The 19946-nt window shown below is 42.5% G+C and overlaps 1 protein-coding gene across 5 annotated transcripts in view; it reads left to right on the forward strand.

Annotated features, from left to right (window-relative positions):
- Positions 1-19946, forward strand: part of rbms3 (RNA binding motif, single stranded interacting protein) — a 341188-nt gene that overhangs the window by 140798 nt on the left and 180444 nt on the right. For all 5 annotated transcript variants that reach the window (XM_037793986.1, XM_037793990.1, XM_037793987.1 and 2 more), the window contains one exon: positions 8072-8229. In XM_037793986.1, the coding sequence (XP_037649914.1) occupies positions 8072-8229 (158 nt within the window). The remainder of the gene's footprint in view (positions 1-8071; positions 8230-19946) is intronic.

Genomic DNA, 19946 nt, shown 5'->3' on the forward strand with positions numbered 1-19946 from the left:
CTTTGAGAGATGCTGGAGATGGACCAATCAGCATGTTTAAAATTAGCCCCCTGCGTCATTGTCCACAGCAGTGTTGGCTTACTACTGTCCCAGATCCCAGGGCTTTTGTTGTTTTTACTGAGGAAGAAGGCCCGCAGGCTGGTGCAAGCCCAGAGAGAATCAGACACTCACAATGACTCCTGTACTTTAATCCGTCTCTTTCTCATTTGCTCTTTTCTCCTATATATTTCCTTCTTTTTCCTCCGTCCTGGTTTGGCTGTTGTCTCATCCCCCTTCTCTCCTCTTGCACTCTCTCCATGCCCTCGCATACAGAGATGCTCCCTATCAGGATACATTTGGCTGTAGCGTCATCAGCGTTGCATTCCCATGTGAGTTGGGGATGATTTGGCTATGGGGTTTACCTCGACAGGCATACACAAAGAGAGCAAGCGTGTGGCATGAAAAAAGGAGGACAATGGCTCTCTTCCCCGTTGTCTTCCAGCGTCCCTCCCTCTCCTCTCGGCGTACATGTTTAAGGGGCTAAAGGTTTGGGAGCAGCTCTCCAGGATGGATGGGGGATTTGTGTTCCTCCCGTGCTCGGAGGCTGATGTGAATGCGGCCGACCGCAGAGCTAGCTGTTAGTTCTGGCAGTTTGGAAGGGATGCCTCTGGGACCGTGCTTGTCTTTAAGAGTCTTTGCAGAGACTTTGCCAGCATGAATTAATGGAGGATGAGCTGAGAGGCTTTTTTCTTCAATTTAAGGCGACTGCTTGTCATTTTTCGTGGCAGGTTGTCTCGTGTGTGTGTGACTCACAAACACAAGGACACACGGATAGGGAATAAGCACACACACGGGCACCCTCCCGTATACGGTGACAGCTGATCTCGGGTAGCGGCGTCCGGGCCGTGGGGGGGGTGTTTGGGCAGGGTTGGGTTGGTTTACTGATATTGACAGCGTGGCCTTGTCTGGCCTATTGCCAGTGTTGAGCTAGCTCTCGCTGGCTGCTGTGGCCTCCTATAAATCAGGGCCAATTACCATGGCGGTGCACAGCCGCCTCTCCTCCAGTCGCAGCCCTGCCCTGCAGAGTGCAGGGAGGCAGGGAAGCCACAGCCCTGCTTTCATTCCAATTAGTGCCATGGCTGCCCTCCTTTCTGTTTGGCAAACATTGTGTGCTCACATGATATGTTTTCACATTTTTTATACAAGTAAGGAGCCACCTTATATAAAGATATAGTCAACCTGGAAAAAAGGGAAAACCAACTTTCCAGGTGCTATCTGCAGGGATAACATATCATAAACAATAGGGGTTTAAATCACAACTTTCATCACGATACAATATCATATTGATTCAGACAACAATACGATATTTGCTGATATCACAAAGTCTGTCACGATACGATCTTGATTCGATTCAATTTAGGGGCCTGCGATGGATATGATATCATATGCCTATTTAATACAATCACTTACATTTTTATCACCTCGCACAAAACAACTAAACTAAAATATGATTTGACAATAATATTACTGAGCTGACATTTAAATGAAAAACAATATATTCTTTTAATAAAAAGAATAAATATAAAGAGGGAATTTCAAAATAAAGGTGTATCTTAAAGATGATGACATGTATTGATATTTTCACTTTCCGGCGATGATATTGGATCATTGATCATTGAATCGATATTACACACCCCTTATAAACATGTATAGAATTGATTTTTTTTTTCCAGTCCTCATTTTTTACTTAAATGTCTTGTTCTTGCTTTCATTTTTCTTTTTTGAAAATGGCATCTTATCGTTATCCGGTGAAAACCATGTATCTCCAGGAACATGGTTTCAGATTATTTTCTAATAATCTGAAGTGTTTCTTCAGGGGTTGAGAAACCTCTCAACTCTGAAAAATGCATAGTAACAAAGTTGAAAACAGGGCTGTTGATATTTTGGAGATGGTTTTAATAGGCAACCTGTCCTCATGCAACGATTGGTATTCCTACGAATGTCCAGTAACACATGACGTCAGTTTCTGCTCACTACATGCATTCAGTCTTTTCAAAATAAACTTTGGTCTTCACAGGAAACAACTTGATTAGATTTAGGCTACAAAACAACTTAGTTAGGTTTAGGAAAAGATCGTGGTTTGGGTTAAAATAACTCCGGAAGTGGCGTAACTTTAGTACAAATAAATCAACGTTGACTTCTGGTTTCACACGGGGTACGAACACCGGTATCCTGGGCGAAATCACAATGTTTTTTGACTCCCCCATCCACCCCGACCTCCTCCCTATGCGGCGTTTCTTGCTCTTTATACTTCACGATTATACGGATTACATAGAAATTGATTTATGCAAATTACAGTTCATTACTTTTTGCAGTTACAGCAACGAACGGTGTATGAGAACAGCCTATAACAGGACAGTGATCATAAGCAGCATAAATAAGGTTGCAATAGCACATGTATATGCACAATGCATAAGGGCTTCATACAGTGTAAAGATGCTGTATAAACATAATAACAATAGCCACACAGTAGGTTCAGGCTTACCTATTACTCTCCGTGACAGAGTGGGCTAGCTGTGATCTCAATGAAGAATGTGGGTGTGTGAATGTACAGTGCAGCGCCGTGCGCCCTCAGCCTATGCAACGTACGTTAGATTTATCATCCTCACTTAATACACTCATAAACATTGGCTGGCGTGTCACGGAGGCTGTGAACCCCCCCTCCCACCCCCTACCCCCTCCTGCACGGCTGGCTCGGTAAATTGGGCCTGTGTAAACCATTCTGCCCGTCTAAAATACAGTGCGGCAAATTGAAATCCCCCAGTAAGCCTCTGTAGCAGCATGTCACAGCTGGGTAGGGAGGGGGGAGAATGGAGCTTTTTCTCATTTACCACCTGGAGGTTTTTGAAGTGTCATAACCAGCTATTCTCCCACACTCTCTTCTATTCCTCCCTTTAACTCTTTCTATCTTTTTTTTTTCTTTCCCTCAATCTTCCATCCCCCTTCCCCTCTCTCTTGCTGCAATACCCCTTTTGTCAAGTGCTGTATTCAATCCTCATCATCCTGACACATAAGGCCTGCATTTTATTATATATTTGAGAAGCCGGATCTGGAAGGCTTGACAGGCTGAGGGTAAACAGCAGTCACGGAACCGTCCGGAAAGAGAAACAAGCGCGGTTATTAACCTCCAGTGGGGGCGACCGGAGGAAGCCAAGAGAGAATTTGATTTTAAAAAAGAGGGTTTTTGTGGGAATGCGTGTGTGAGTGTGTGTGTGTGTGCTTGCGGGTTGAAGCAACAGCCAATGTGTGTTTGGTAATTTCACTCCCACGCTTGCGCGAGTTCCCTCCCAACGCATGTACACACATACATTACACATGTAGACACACAGGCATTTGAAGAGCCTGCCCTTTTGGCAGCTCTTTATCCAACTTTTGCATTCCTCAAGTGTACAAACCTCCCTTAAAAAACGCCATTAAATCCATAAGTCCGACATGAAACCCATTCACCCCGTCCCAACATCCACCCCAACAGCCGCCACTCCTCCGAGATCTTCGGCACCCATTCCTCCCTTCTCTATCCCGGGGGACTCTTCAGTCCTTTTTTTCTTTCTCCTTGGATAACCTCGGTCTCTGTCTTCTCGCCCAACACTGTAAGTAATGGGCTGGTTCTGACCCTCCATGCCTCATTGTGTAAGATTTCAGCTCCTGACCTTAAAAAATGAAAGCAAATCGATAGGGTGGGACACATGAATTCCAAAGCCCAGGATGCAAGCCAAGCCCGGAGCCCAGGGAAGAGGAGGAGGAGGAGGGCGCTGTGTGTATTACTGAAGGGGCTAAAACAAAGAAAGAGAGAGAGGCTTTCAATTAACCTTCAGCGCTATTTGTGCTGGCGAATTTGTACGTGTCGCACAGTTATGTTAAGTACCGTGTGTGTGTGTGTGTAATTTAAGCTACAGTGGACCAGGGGAAAATAAAACGAAGAGTTGAGAGGAGGGGGGACGTAAGGTGAAATCCTCAAAGTCGAGGCTTGAACTGCAGCTGCGCACATTCCTGTGACTTTGAGTGGGAGAAAATAACTCCCATGGAGCACTCAGGAGATTAAGATTCCTCTATTCTACTGCCACTGCATGAAAACGTGAGTGACCGGATGACTAGTTGTGCTTTTTTTTTTTTCATTTTAGCCTGTGTAACCAAGGCTACCAAAGCAGAGTGAGGCCCAATCTGCTGGAGGAGGGGGGCAAAGTGGAGTTTGTGCGTCGGTGTTTGGCGATCAAAGTTATAGTTGAGTCAGACTTAAGTCAGAAAAATTGCAACGTTAGACTTGAACTTTACCGCTGTGGGATTGAAGTTACGTGAGTAAAGACTTGACGACAAACCACATTTAACTCTCATGTTTAACTTTTCTTTATTATAAAAGCGAGAGTGGAGAGAAGACAGGAAACGAGGGGGAGAGAAATGCAACAAAGGCTGGCTGGATTTGAACCGGGGATGTTGTGGTTTATGGTTGACATCTCAACCCTGAAGCCACAGGGCTGTGCATAAAGGCCTTTACACATTAGGGGCGTGACGAATAAACAACATGAAAATGAGAAATATTCACCTGCGAATATTATATGTCTAGGGCTTTTATTGTGAAAGGTAAGAGCGGAAGAAGTGGATCTGGTCTGCGCTGCCTTTGTCAAAGTTGAAAAGTGTAATAAAGTTTGCCGTCCTGGTTCGACTCCAGAGCCTCGGAGTTGTTGTTTCCTACATATAGGTGCAACTCAGCCCGCACAATGTGATTGGTTGATGCCTTTATTTGCGAAAGCTCAGAAAATCGACCTCGTTCCGAAAACAAATTACGCCGCTTTACCGCAGCCTAATACTTGCCTTCTGTGTGAAAGTACTCATGACAAAAACAACAGAAAAAGTTTATTGACGTGTGTAACAGCCTTAACTCTAACAACAACGGGCCTAACATAGCCACACATCATGCATTTTTAATTAAGGAGTTAAATGGTCTGATTCATGTAAAAAGCTATGAACAGCTTCGAAAGCGAAATGCTCACACGTCAAGGCGTTTTCATGTTCAGTATTCAGTAGGGCTGCAACTAAAGATTATTCTTATTGTCGATTAATCAATAAAATAATCGTCAGATTAGTTGTTTGGTTTCTAAAATGTCAGAATATAGTGAAAAATGACTATCAGTGTTTCCCAAAGCCCAAGATGACGTCCTCTAATGTCTTATTTGGTTCACAACTCAAAGGTATTCAGTTTACTGTCATAGAGGAGTAAAGAAACCAGGGATATGTTCACATTTAAGAAGGTAGAAACAGAGAACTGTGCCTTTTTTTCTTAAAAAATGACTTGAACCGATTCATCTATTATCAAAATAGTTGCTGATTAATTTAATAGTTAACAACTAATTGATTGATCGCTTAATCGTTGCAGCTCTAGTATTCAAAGGCCTGACAGACTTTCATCAAGACAATGACTACTCTCATTATGAAGACTTGTGATCTGACATGGACACGGACTACAGTCCGGGACTCCACTTGAGATTTGTCTCAAACTACTTGAAAGTCCAGCTGAAGTTGACTCCGGAGGATTTAAAACAGCTCTGGCCGGATGGTGCGATGGCTGTTTTGGCTTCCGTGTACAAAAGGTGTTTCTGTGTCATCACGTGGCATGTGTGTGTGTGTGTGTACAGTATGTGTGCGTCCGGCACAGCGAGTGGCTGCCCATCAGTTCCACTTAGCTCAGCGTGGTAATTGGCCGTCCATTGATGGACTTGGCTCTCTCTCTTCACGCTCCAGGGACCCCGGCTCTTTTGTCTGAGGAGTGGGAGGCAACACGCTGGCATGGCACACACGCTTAAAATAGCGCATCAAATCAGCCATGCTTCGGCAGCCGCTGCTAACGTGTGGGGCGGATCGGAAGGCTAATGGTGTGTGTGTGTGTGTGTGCGTGTTTAACTGTGTGTGTTTCCACGGCATGGCATGGGGTCTTTAGGTTCTCTCTGGGGAGGATAAGGGGTTAAGATGGTTAACTGGAGCTGCTGCTGGTATTTAGTCATGTCCCCCTCTCTCCCTGACCACTTTTTTTTATTTCCTCCGTTTCATCCATCACTCACTTACTTTATTGCAGTGTGCATCGTTTCTTTCTCTCTTCTAGTGCTTCTCTCTCTCTGTCCCTCTCTCTCTCTCTTCCCCCTCATGCCCACAGGGCCCCTGCTTCTCCCTTCCTGTCACTATGTGCAGTGTCCCTGCAATAGAGATATAAATGGGCTGTGAGCAGGGGGCCCTGACTCCTACACCATAAATCTACACTAACAGCACAACAGGCAGGAGAGGAGAAGGAGAGGGAGGGAGAAAAAAGAAATCACACATCTAAAGCATTTCGAATACATTTTAGAAGATAGAGATTATACTGGGAAAGAGACGTTCGTATTGAGGTGTTTATGAAATGGGCTTGAGAGGATTACTGCGTCGAGATAGCACACCCTCCGAGGTGTAAATTGTTTTACAGTGTAATGGAATTGGTTTTGAGGGTATGAATAGTAAGCAGCAAGTTGCCATCATTTAAAACTGTTGGAAGCCTTATGAACCCTAATTTCAGAGAGACACCGTGGTGAAATGTTTACTTAAAATAGAAAATGTAGAAAGGCTTGCACTCTTGACTCCAGTCACATATTTAGAAAAAAAAAAACCTGCACACTGACAAACTTCAGATGCAATCCATTGCAATATACTGTATAAAGGTCGGTGACACAAAGTGGAAGAAGTGTACAGTACAGAATGTGTCATCTAATCTGTCATTGTGCAGACCTTTTTCCACATGAGAATTAGGGGTGGGAATCACCAGAGGCCACACAATACGATATTATCACGATACTTAAGTCACAATACGATCTTATTGCGATTTTAAACATTTTTGCGATATGCTATAGTAGTAGTATTACGATAAGATATATCGGTATTGCAATATATTGTAATTTATTACCTTTTTTCAACTGCAAATTATGCAGTTTGTCAACATCTGTTATATCTAATAAGACACAGTTTTCACTCTGTTCATCTCAGAGGTTTCATTAACATATCTCAAGGTCAGAGGTCAAAGGGCCCCTTTGAAAATGGCCATGCAAGTTTTTCCTTGCCAAAATTTAGTGTTACTTTGGAGCGTTATTTAGCGTCCTTCCCGACAAACTAACATGACACGTTACCGATCAATTCCTAAGGTTTTCTAGTTTGATATGATGCCAGTACCACTCTAGCTACTACGTCGGATTGTTAAGAGGTTAACAGTTTATATCATATGAGATCGCTATTTGACGTCTATGTATTGATGCAATATTGCCATGCAAAAGATCGCAACACTATGCTGTATTGATTTTTTTTCCTCCACCTCTAATGAGAATGTAGTATTCTTCATATTTGAGGCTGAGGTTAAATGTTGAAATTTTACTCATTAATATTTGCTGTTGATTTGAATGTTTTCATCTCTTGAGTGTCCCTGATCTCATCTCCTCTCAGCCTCGCAGCCGCCTTAAAATGTCTACTCCCATAGTGACAATGACGTTGAACTGAATGTGCCTGCTGTTTCTTCAAAAGATACACTGTTCCCACTCCTTCTCACACTTTCCTCTGCTGTCTCAGATATTTAATTTTGTCACACCTCACCTCTCAGTGTTTTTAAAGGGATAGTTTGGGTGTTTTGAAGTGTGGTTGTATGAGATACTTATTCATATTCAGTGTGTTACCTACAGTAGATGGCGGTCGGCACGCCTCCAGTTTGGAGAAACAGACAGGAGTTACCGCACGGAAGCAAAACAATGTACTGCTGTGGACGGGCCGGCAGCAAAATGTATTTTAGCCCACCTAAAAAAAATAAATATCAATTTATATGTACACTATATTTGGAATATTTTGTGCTGACCATCATCTACTGTAGGTAATACACTGACTATGAATAAGTACCTCATACAACCCGACTTCAAAACACCCGGACTATCCCTTTAACTCTTTCATTTATCCTCCCATGTCTTAAAAAATGAAACCTATCTTTTAGCTGTTTGTGTTAAATCGTTCCTCTCTTTGTCTTCTCTTTTCCCAGCAGCCCTATGCTCCACCCCCTCATCCCATGGCTCCTCCCAGCCCTAGCACCAACAGCTGCAGCCAGGGAGGGGCGGAGCAGCTGAGTAAGACCAACCTGTATATCCGAGGCCTGCCACCTGGGACCACCGACCAGGACCTCATCAAACTCTGCCAACCGTGAGTACAGTTAAACACAGAGGTTCCCCTGTCACACTGGTCAATGTCACTACGGGGTGTAATTGGCCATGATGTGTTTCTCATGGCTGTATGCTTTTAGCAGTACATGGTGCACAGTATGCCTCTATACATTTCTCCAGCACCCACCTCATGATAAAGCATACATAAATCTCCTCCACTTTAATTTATTTAATGTGGAAACTTTGAGTTTCTATATTAATCTTTCCGTATATTCCAGTAACAAATGATTTTGTCATTTTTCCTCTGTGGGAAAGTTAATATAACCATTATGGGCAAAAGTTAAATTAATTCTGTAGTTCTTGTAGTGGTACTGATTTAAACTGCCCTCTTTAAAAGCATTTAATAGAAACAATATCTCAAGTTTAAAGTGATAAAGATGTTTCATGTAGAGGGAAAACCTTTATGTGCTTATTCGCGGTCTAAATAAGCCCCTGTAACTATTCTAACTGAATAAATAGCCGACAGACTGGAGACACAAGAGACATTTTGTGTAGAAGTTGTTGTACTTAAACAAGATGGAAAACCAATTTGCATTTGGAGCGTTTTACAGTGCCTGTAGCTCATGGGCATCAAACCATGAAGCTAACAGCCAAGTCAAATGTCAATCAAAGCTGGTCCGCCTGGTCCCCAGTCGTACTGTAGCCAGCTCGCCCGGCCCAAAACAGACTCATTGTAGATGGAGAATCAGTCACTTGCTTAACTAGACCAAACAACTAGTCTACCTTTCTTCTCATGCATCTGTGTATATTTCTAATAAAGTATTGTCAAATATTTAATGTGAACAACAGGCTGCTACCTGCGTAGACTAGGGATGTCAAAATTGACACGATAACGCGTTAACGCATATTCGTTTTAACAGCACTAATTTCCGTAACGCATAAATGCAACTTGCGATTTTTAGGTTGTAGCGGGCTGAGTTTTAAAGCTAGAGTGACGATACCGGTATCATATGAAATTACAAAACTTAAGAAATCCATTGGTACCAACCATGTCATACTACCTTGTCGAGAAGGAGGCTAAATAACGTTCCAAAGTTATGCAAAACTTTTGCGAGGAAAAACTGGCATGTCTCCCCTTTACAGACATGCCCACTTTATGATAATCACATGCAGTTTTGGGGCAAGTCATAGTCAAGTCAGCACACTGACACACTGACAGCTGTTGTTGCCTGTTGGGCTGCAGTTTGCCATGTTATGATTTGAGCATATTTTTTATGCTAAATGTAGTAACCTGTGAGGGTTTCTGGCCTGCGTGCACTCTGCCCGTGCACTCATTCTGCATCACCAGAATCCCAAGTTCCACAAGCTGCTAGCTTGACAGCTTTGAGTACTTACAATAGCCATGTTCACCATTCACGTTCATTTTATGTTTATGTTCTTATTGATAATTTTGGGGGAGTGGCTTTGGAGGGAGGCCTGAACTGACGGGCCGTCAGTGTTGCCGACTTGGCGACTTTCTCGCTAGATTTAGGGATTTTTGGAGCTGGTGCTGATAGCTACTGTCATTGGAAGAGTTGGCAACATTGAGCTCGTTTTTTCGTTTGGATCATTTTTTAAAAATATAGTATACTCTCGCTAGTTTCTCAAGATCACTGACCCAACCTTTAAATGCCAAACTGATCAAACTAAAGTCAAATAATGAAGAAGAATCCATGTACATTACCTTGAACACACCCCATTAAACTGCTACCAACTGAGTGTATTTTAGAGACACACACACACACACAAAGGTGCTCATAAAGCTCTGCCAAATGTTCTTGATAGAGAAAACACGCATACACACACACACACACACACACACCTGCCTGCACACAGCTCAATAAGGCCTAATAAAGCTTAGATTGGACCACCTCCCCCAGGAATCACAGACCAAGACCTCATCAAGCTGTAACACACAGTCACAGGGGCTTTCTTTCTCTCAGTGTCTTTGTCTCTCACACACACACACACACACACATAGACAGACACACACAGACATACACACACAGACACACACAAGCAGCTTTGTTCGGCTCCATTAGGCCCTTTCACTTCTAAAATGGTGAAAAAAGGGGGTCAAGATCATTAATGGAGACAAGGCCAGTGGATTGTGAAATGCAGGCCATGAGCGAGTCTGTCTGGTTGCATAACCTCTTCTTGGCCATATTTCCAGAAATGTCCTGGTCAAACGCAGCCAATTATTCAATGATCCTTTGGAGACGAGAACATGCTGTCCGGCATATTTGGTAATGCTCCCGGTAGCCGTGTCATAAGTCATGCATTTATTCTTGATACTGACCCATCAAAATTCCATTAGCCTGAGAGGCGGCCCGATAAGATTTGGAAAAGCACTCAGCGTTTTGACATTGCACATCTCTTCGCTTAGCTCTCGCATTCACCCAGATGTACAGAGTCGGACAGTTTCAATTTCATTTCTAATTCCATATGATCTTGAATATTTAGAGCGTAACTATTTGGAAGGGCAAACCATGTCGGAGCTTATGTAAAATACCCAGCATGTTTGTGACTGTAGATTTGCATTCTAATATATAGCTCTTCTCCCGTGCGTTATGGAAAGCCACTGACTTTGTCTGTTATTGCTTGGATGTGCCGCCTTGCTGCCCTTTAGTGGCTGTCCTCTTGTTCAACTGTTTCCACGGCTCCTCTCTCTCTCTCTCTCTCTCTCTCTTCTTATATCTCCCATCCTTCCCTCTGTGTGTATCGCCTGCCTAAGAGCCCCCAAGGTTGCCCGAGGTGCTGTGCCAGTGAAAATCCAATGCCACTGAAACTTTAATTAGCCAGACTGTGTTTCAGTGGCAGGCGGGTGGCAGCATTCCAGAAAAGGTCATCATGCGACTGTTCTGCAGTCTGCAGCACTCTGGGTCCCCCTCAGGTTTTTCCCCCCAGTCCTCCTCCAGCAGCACCCAGCGCCTCCTCCTCTTGGCCCTCGGCCCCATCAGCTCTCCCTGATGGGGCCGAGGGCCCGGGTTTTGTTGTGTAAACTCATTGAAAAGCAGCTCCTGCCGCCCCGGTTCGCCACTATCTCAAAAGCAAACATGCTGCCGCCAAACTGCCGAATTCTTGACAGAGGGCCATATCGTGGCTGCTGATTGGAGGCTGTCGTACTCCGCCTGAGAGGTGCCAAAAAAATAAATGCCGTCCACTGTGGTTGTAACCCCCGTCCTCGTGAGCTCTAATATTTCATTGCCAAGATCCTGTCGCAATTTCAGTAACCCTCATCAAGGCCTCTCAGCCTCCCAAAGTTCACAGTTCTCACTTAAAACACAGAAACACACAAGTTCTATTTCTAGATTTGAACAAATACATCAAATCTGTTTAACTGTTTGCTCATTTTGGTCAGTGTTGGTTGTAAGAAAATATTGAGTTTTATGTTTTGTGATACTGTATTGATTCTCAAAAACACTGTATTGATTATATTTAATTAATAGTTAACATGCAAAAACTAGCTCGATCAATACTTTATTACATTTGCAAATAGATGTTCTCTCTCAGTGTATGAGCCCTCTCAAAGTAGTACTATCATGTTGGACGTTACAGGGACTAAAAAAATAAATGCAAATACAGATCCCACTGTTCTGATAGTATACAAAAGTAAACGTTTTACTCAGATTTTCTGAATATGGTGGTGCATTATTTATACTATGAATATTTTCCTAAAATTAGATTTAAAAAAGCAATATATCGCCTGGCTTACAGTTTTCAATATATCACAATTAGGGCTGTCAATCAATTCAAATATTTAATCTTGATTAATCGCAGGATTGTCCATAGTTAATCACGATTAATTACATATTTTCTATCTGTTCAAAATGTACCTTAAAGGGAGATTTTTCAAGTATTTAATACTCTTATCAACATGGGCAAATATGCATGCTTTAGTATAGTAGTAGTTAGTATGACATGGTTGGTACCAATGGATTCATTAGGTTTTCTAGTTTAATATGATGTCAGTATCTTCACTCTAGCTTTAAAACTGAGCCCACTACAAATTTGAATTTGCATTAACACCTTATTATCGCGTTAACTTTGACACAGCCCTAATCACAATCGCAATATATTGAATCGCAAACCCTGTATCATGATACGTATCGTATCGCTAAATTCTTGCCAATACACAGCCCTGGTGTTGATTCTATATTATTTCATCAATAATAAGTAATTTACTGATTACTGACTTAAAAGATGCATCCCCACCATTGAAGACACTACTGCAAAAAATAAACAAACAAACATTTGGGGATGCTTCCTTCTACATGATGTCATTGTTAAAACAGTCTACTCCATCTGGCTTCAGTTCCCAGCCTTACACACCCTGGTAACCGAGCCTTAAATTGCAGACACACAAACATGCAGTTAACAACAACTGAATCAGCGATTACTTGAGTTACCAAGGCCAAGATTTCTTTGTGACCGGCCACCTCCTTCAACCTCCCTGTGGTCACTGGGAGAAAAAAGTAAAGAGTGAAGAACTCCAAAGTTCTCACAGCGGTTGGAGCTGCATGCCAAGAGCTGTTGAACGAGTAATTAAATGGATTCGGGTGGGTGCTTAATCTCTGTTTTATTCAGCTGGCTGGATGTCGGGTTCTCCGCAGCCGTCAGCCTGATATATGGGCGTAGAGGAGAGGCCAAAGGAGTGGAGAGGGGATTTGTTGGCTAAACACCCATATAGTGAGAGGCCTTCCCACTTGCCTGGCTGGTTGTGTGACTGGATGGATGGATGGATGGATGGATGCAACAGCCGTTACTGTGAGAAAAATTCCTTGGCCTAACCAGCCAGGTTGAGGCACTGGGCCAACCCTAAGCCCAACACCAAGCCCGTCCAACCCGACGATCAGTGCAGCCAACAAAGCCCCCAAACACTTTAGGGCAAAGCAGACTTTATAACCTGATTCACCAGCCAGCTATTAGCCAGCACCTACATTTTTCTTGTTTGCAATTCACCACCCAGGAGAGGTTTAGAGAGGATGGAAGCAGGTTGTTGGATGAAAGGTTGAAAGGAAGAACGCAATGTATTTTTTTTCTTTTACGAGGGCCCACACCTGGAATAACAGGGACAAAGCAGTTCACATTTTCTCTGCCAGCAGCCTGAATCCATAACTCAAACTGCCAAGAAAGCAAAGGACCCTGGAGGTCCCTAAATCCCCAACTCCTCGCTCCTCCTCTTCATCCTCTTCTACCTCCTTCTCATCTGCTTTCTCCCTCCTATATCCCCTCCTTTCTCCTTCTGGTTCTCCTCACCCAATTTCAGTCGTGGCCGAGCCACAGCTGCGCCCCCTCAGTCGCGCTGGCTTTCGCTCCCATGCCACGGTCTGATCAAACGAACAGAGTGAGCCAAATCAAGAGCTAATCACCACCAATTGTCCAAATAACCTTTCCCGTGTGTGCTGGGGGAACGGTGGAGGGGGAGCTGGAGAAGGGAGAGGAGAGCGCCATACGGTATGCTAAGTAGAGGAGGTGAGGGGAAGGGAAGGAGGGGTGACCCTGGGACCACCTGTTTTTATGGAGCTGAGGCCCAGGCACTCAGCAGCGCCACATTATCCCTAATGACTCTCTGAGGTCCAGTGTTGACATTAGCTGCCTAGCTATCAGAGTCGGCATGTCCCATGGCTCTGTTTCAAAAAAACTGACAGAGGGAGGAAGAATTATGAGCAAAAACGCTCTAGTTCAGCATCAAAGTCCCACATTTTCCATCTCCCCTCCCATCAGAACAACTGCACTGGACAGATACATCGACAAGTATTTACTTCACATTTTAACATATAGCAAACATGTTGGGACTGCCATATGTGTAGGCCAAAAGATCATTACAACACACCATTACACCATTACAAAAATGCCAAAAGGTCAAGATGAATAAAACCCAATGTAACCTTAATGTTTATCATACTAACCACCAATTACCATTTTTGGGTTTACTGATAGTTGATTGCTCTTTGTGTTAAGTTTTTAACAAGTTTATTCTTCAACTTTAAAATGTTCCAGTACATCTGCAACCGATTCAGTTGTAATTAGGAATCTACTACACCTACTACGTTGTAAAAATGAAAGCCAAACTCAAAAGCAACATGTTCTAACACGTTGTAAAACCAAATGAATCGTCACGTTGTGAACACAAACAAAACAGCTTCTTTAGGTTTAGGCAACAAAAACACTTCGCTAAGTTAAGGGAACAACATTGTGTTTTGACTTAAAATAACTACGTTTCAAAAGTGAAAGTGAAACTTAACGCTTGTGAACACAAAGACAACTACACGTTGTTGGTTTCACACAGGTGCAAACCCCGGTCTCCCAGGTGAAAACCCGTGTTTTGTGTCCCATTCATTGCCTGCGACCTCCACGCAATATGGACTTTTGCTCCTGTCATAATTACTACGGTTGCTAGAGGTCGCTGTCCATCCATCCATCATGTAACCACTTATCCTATTCAGGGTTGCGGGGAGGTCACTGTCATCTTCTTTTAATCTTTCTTTTTTATTCCTTCTTTCCATTATCGACCGTGTGAATAGATGACAAAACCTCCTAGTGGGTGTAGAAGGGCCCTACTGACCCACATCTATGAGGCTCATAAACACTGATAATGCACATTTCATAACCTGATGACAATCTAATCGTCTGACATATTTTGGTCACAAAGAGCAACGTTTTTTGCCGACCTCCGCTAGTTTAACTTCTACCTTCCTGCAGTGATGTAGAAGTGTACTCCTAGGGTGTGTCGGTACACGGTGACATCACTGTTGGGTGTGGTTACAGTTGCAGTAGAGCATGCCTCTGACCACACCCAGGTGAAATAGAAACTCTTCAGCCAGAGGACAATTAATCACTGCCTTTTCAGCATGCTGTTAAATTACTCTTTAATAACCAAGTTTTAGAGATTAGAGATTAGATTATATATATATTGGTGTCGGTCAGAAGGTTACAGTATTGGTCGAGATCTAATCCAAGCTTTTTTCTCTCTGAATCCTGTATTTCTCTTTTGCATAATATCCACTCTCCACCTGTCTTTCTGTAATCCCTGTTCTGCCCCCTCTCAACCCTAGCACACCCTCCTCTAGTCGACCCTGTTGTCAAGTTGTGCGTCACTCGCTGGTATAAAGAGATAGTGGTGCTTAACCTCTGAAAAGTAGCGAGACAGCCGCAGGAATGCTCAAACTAAACTACTCCTACAGCTCCAGCTTCACGCTGAGTAGAAGCATCTGCTGTTCCTGGAACCGCAACTCTCCATATACCCACTTGTTCTATGTGTGAACGCCTTTCTCGCTCTCTCACTGCCCTCCTTTTCTGTTCCACTCAACTCTCTCTCCGCTCTTTCTCTTTCTCAGTGTTATCCTCTGTAACGCTCTCTCTCTCTCTCATTTGCTCCCTCACATCTCTTCATTATGTTAATCTCACCACTTCTCTGCTCCGGCTGACTTAAATGCAACTCCTTTTTCCTCCCCAAACATCGATTTCAGAGCAAGGGCGAGCGAAGAAGCTGATTTGGCCTCAGGCTTGTTTTTTGAATTATTTATCCCCCCATTACTGTATACATGACATGTAGACAGTTTGCCTATTTAGAGGCTGGAAAGAACTTCTCTTCCACTTTCACATTGAAGCTGACTCCGTTAACAGTTAATGCTCTAACAAGAATTCTCTTGAACAGCGTTTTTAGTGATTTTGCTTATTTAGTGTGACTTTAGGGCTTAGATTCACACAGAATACGCACACAGTCCTTTAAAAACAGTCACATTTTCTGGGTGGTTGGCTGCATTTCACCTCATGTGGCCTCCAGAAACTAATACTAAAAACCATAGCAACCAATCCAGTTGTTGCCGTAACATGCTGGTCTGTGCAACACTCCTCTCTGCCTCCACTCCCCCCCTGTGCTTCGATTTTATTGGACTCTAGTCGTACAGTGGAGGACAGTTTTTAAGCTTCAGCAGAGTCTCCGGTACAAAGACTGATTGACGTTATGGGACAAAACGTGGGATCTGTGGGCTCTCTGACTTTAACTCTCCCTCCTCCCCTCCTCCCCACGTCCCTCTACTAACTTTCCCTTTCATTTGAAGCAGTATCTAGAAAGCAGAAGAAGCAGCAGCAGCGCAGATGAGATGTGTTCATTTGTGCGTGTCAGACAGCATGGCATGAGGGTTTGACAAGTTGGACACTTCCAAACAAACAGGGCCTATTCTGCAAGGCTGGCTCTGAAGGAGTGTGTGTGAGATAGAAAGAGAGAGATTGTAACTAGCTCAGAACAACAGGCTAATGCTTCTTTCCGTCACTTACTGTTTGTCTTGTCTTTTCTTGATGCACACTCTCGGTTAAGACACGCACACACACACCCTACCAGTGTGTAGTTCACTTTCCCAGGCTCAGTCTGAGGACATCGTGTCTCTGTGAGGAACGTCTTTCCTGCCTCAACTGTCTTCTGAGTTCTGAGCTTACAGAAGAAAATAACATTACTCATCTTTAAAATAATCTCTTTTAGAGAAAGTATAAGAGTTACGATTGAATAAAACAAATGAACAAAGAAACCAGGCATCCCAGTCTGCTCGTTAGAGTCCAGCTGGGTGAAAGGGTCAAGTGAACAAACGGAGCACAAAAATCCACATCTTCTCCGAGGCAGAGCATCGACTTAGATCTCCTGAAGGTGACCATGGGATAGAGAGGTGTTTATAGAATAGCTTGAGGTTTTGGGAAATGTTTGAAAGTCAGATGTGAAGGTTGACCCCACTCTTATACTTGTCCAACTAATATAGAGATACAACCTGCAGCTGGTTAGTTTAGCTTAGCATAAAGACTGGAAACAGGAAGAAACAGCTAGCCGTGCAACCACGTGTTACCATGTGGGATGTAGCTTGATTGGGCTGCAGCTAATTGAGGAATTTTAATTAATCTATTTCCTTTCATTCTTTATTATAAAACATTTCTTTTATAAATTAGTTGTTCACTATAAACCCTTAGTTTGTACACAGCCCACATTGTCAGCTCAAATTTTCAAAGCACCTTTCCCCATTAGTTAACTTGCTAGTTAACTCACCACATGGCACATTTCACATTGTATGTGTTTGACAAATGAATGGATTATGTCTGTTTGTATATCTATCTGCATGTGACATGGTAAATACAGCCTGAGCAAATAGCCCCTATATTTCCATTTTATTCCGGTCATTTCTTGGTAATTCCCATAAATTCATGTTAATTCCCATGGAAGGTTTACACCTTGAATATTCATGGAACACACAGTCAGGAGGACTCGGAGTAAATTACTAACTTAAGTTAAAGTTTCCAATGACAACAACAGGGCTTGGGAGAAAGAAACAAGGTGATATTTTGGCTCATCTAGATTGACTAAAATGTCAGCAGTTTTCATGACTAAAACTATACTAAGATAGTTATGGTTTTCTTTGACTAAGATGAGACTAAAATGCTCAGACTTTTAGTCAACTAAAACTTGACTTAAAAAAAATGCAGGATGAGGTTGACGATGAGATATGATAAAAACTGACAAGGACATTTGATGAAGGAGTAATATTAAATAAAAAAAATAGCTGACAAAATTAATTAACATTAATGCTGATCCATATCCATATCTAATCCAAACCAGTCTAAAGATGGTTGTCTTTGATGCCTGCAGCTCAGTGAAATAGCCTTTATTTAGAAAACAAATAAGTCAAAAGTCAAGTCAAGTCAAAGTTTATTAAAGCCCAATATCACAAAGCATGCCTTAAAGGGCTGTACATAAAAAACAGCAATGTGCAACATTAGCAAAGCACACAAAAACGTATATAGGTGATATAATCTACATGTAAAGCATTACAAACGGAGAAGTTAGACACAATATATAGAATAAAAACAACAGCAACATTAGCAAAATATACAAAAATGTACAAAATTTGAAGTTGGATTAGTAAATAGACCTTTAGTTGCAGTAGATGTGCTGGCATTTCTTCACAGTGCTGCATTTGAAAACAGTTTGACCACCTTTGAGAACGCTCAAAGTCAATTTTTGTTTGTGGCACTGCTGGCTTTATACCAGTTTCAGCATTGGCATGCACTCTTGTTATTTTGACCTGTGTCTACACTTTGGTTGATGACTCACTATAGTGAAGACAGTGCTGACAGTGTTGACTTTTGTACGTCCTTGTCTCTCTTTACTTGTCATTTTCTTTCTTTGTTACTTTCTTGTCTGTCTTTTTACTCAAACTCACCTGAACAAAAATAGATTCACCAAAATTGTTCCTGATTGATTGTTCCTGTACCTAATCTTTGTTGGGAAGTTTGGTAAATTAATTCCATTTGTCCTGAAATGTATAATTTTGGCAAAATTTAGATTTTTTTATCGATTTAATGATAAATAACAGGTAATTGATTATTCATGAGAAAGTTTCACAGTGAGACATAAATGGACTAAATTCAGCGGAATACAAATAGACCAGATTTAGCAGATTGATCCAGTCCCATCCGATGTGACACAGACTGACGGAGGCTATCTGAATTTTAAAACTCTCTTTTATTGAAAATCCCTTTAATGCAAAGATAAAGTGTTTTAAATTTAACTCTCCTACAATGAATTCCAAACACATGCTAAAACTTTTAAATCACCTTCTTTTCCTCTTATAAATTGCCTGCCTGGAGCCCGGTGGCCGTGTTGCTGCTCGCAGCTATAATCTATTCCCATTATGTGGGGAGGAGGGAAAGTTTGAATGGTTCTAATCAACTTGTCATCATTTCACACTTGCCAGGTAAAAATGAATGCTCATGAAAAGAAATCGCATCAGCAGGGAAATAAGGAAAAATTGAAATCAGAATAGTTGATGACAACTAATGACCACAGAGAGCGACCGCCGCCAACTTCAACAGACGGGTGCGATGACACTCTGGCCAAAGTACTGCGGCCACTCAAATCTGTAGGAAATGAATGTTGATTATGTTGTTTTAGTCAACCAGATTATACATACTGTATGATGTCTAAATATACTTGAAGTCCTGCGGTGTTGCCAACGTCTTTTTTTGCCCCATGAATGTAGCATTTATTGAAGTACAAGAAATAAGAAAAGAAAGCAACCACTTCAGACCGTATTACCTTTCCGTTCCAAGATGCTTCCCACATTTACAGACGTTAAAGGTTTGAAAGTAAAAATTTGGCAGTTTACCACAAACCTGCCAACAAAGCACGGGGGAATCCCGGCACCTAAAAAAATCAAGGGGTGAAATTCTGCCAAGAAAAAGATAGAGAGCGGAATCCAAAAAAGGAATTATCCAATTTGTTGAAGCTTTTTGATTTATTGCCGCTCGTGCTTGCCAACACAATGTTTTGATATTTATACTGTTATGCTTTTATAATTTGGACACCATTATCCTTTAAAATGTGGAATGCTTTACCATAAATAATATTGACAAGTCGTTCTAGTGATTTCATTAACCACGCCAGCCAGCTTTGATCCAACAAACAAGTTTTGTGCTGAAGACCGGGGTCGACTTTGGACTCACTTTGCTAAAACGTGTCACAGTCTCCATCCAGTTCCATGCTGGGATAAAGATAAAGGCCATTACCACCAGTCTGTCAGCTCAGAGGCTCAGAGGTCATGAGAAGAATTCACTGATATCAACTCCGAGCTGGTGGACTGAACAGCTGCTCTGCTCCCTGCCAGGTGTCTATCAGGATAGTTTGGCCCTCCTCTGTTTATTCCTCCCACTGCGTCCCTCTGTCGTCGTATT

The sequence above is a fragment of the Sebastes umbrosus genome, chromosome 15 (genome assembly GCF_015220745.1).
Source record: "Sebastes umbrosus isolate fSebUmb1 chromosome 15, fSebUmb1.pri, whole genome shotgun sequence".
Taxonomy (NCBI): domain Eukaryota; kingdom Metazoa; phylum Chordata; class Actinopteri; order Perciformes; family Sebastidae; genus Sebastes; species Sebastes umbrosus.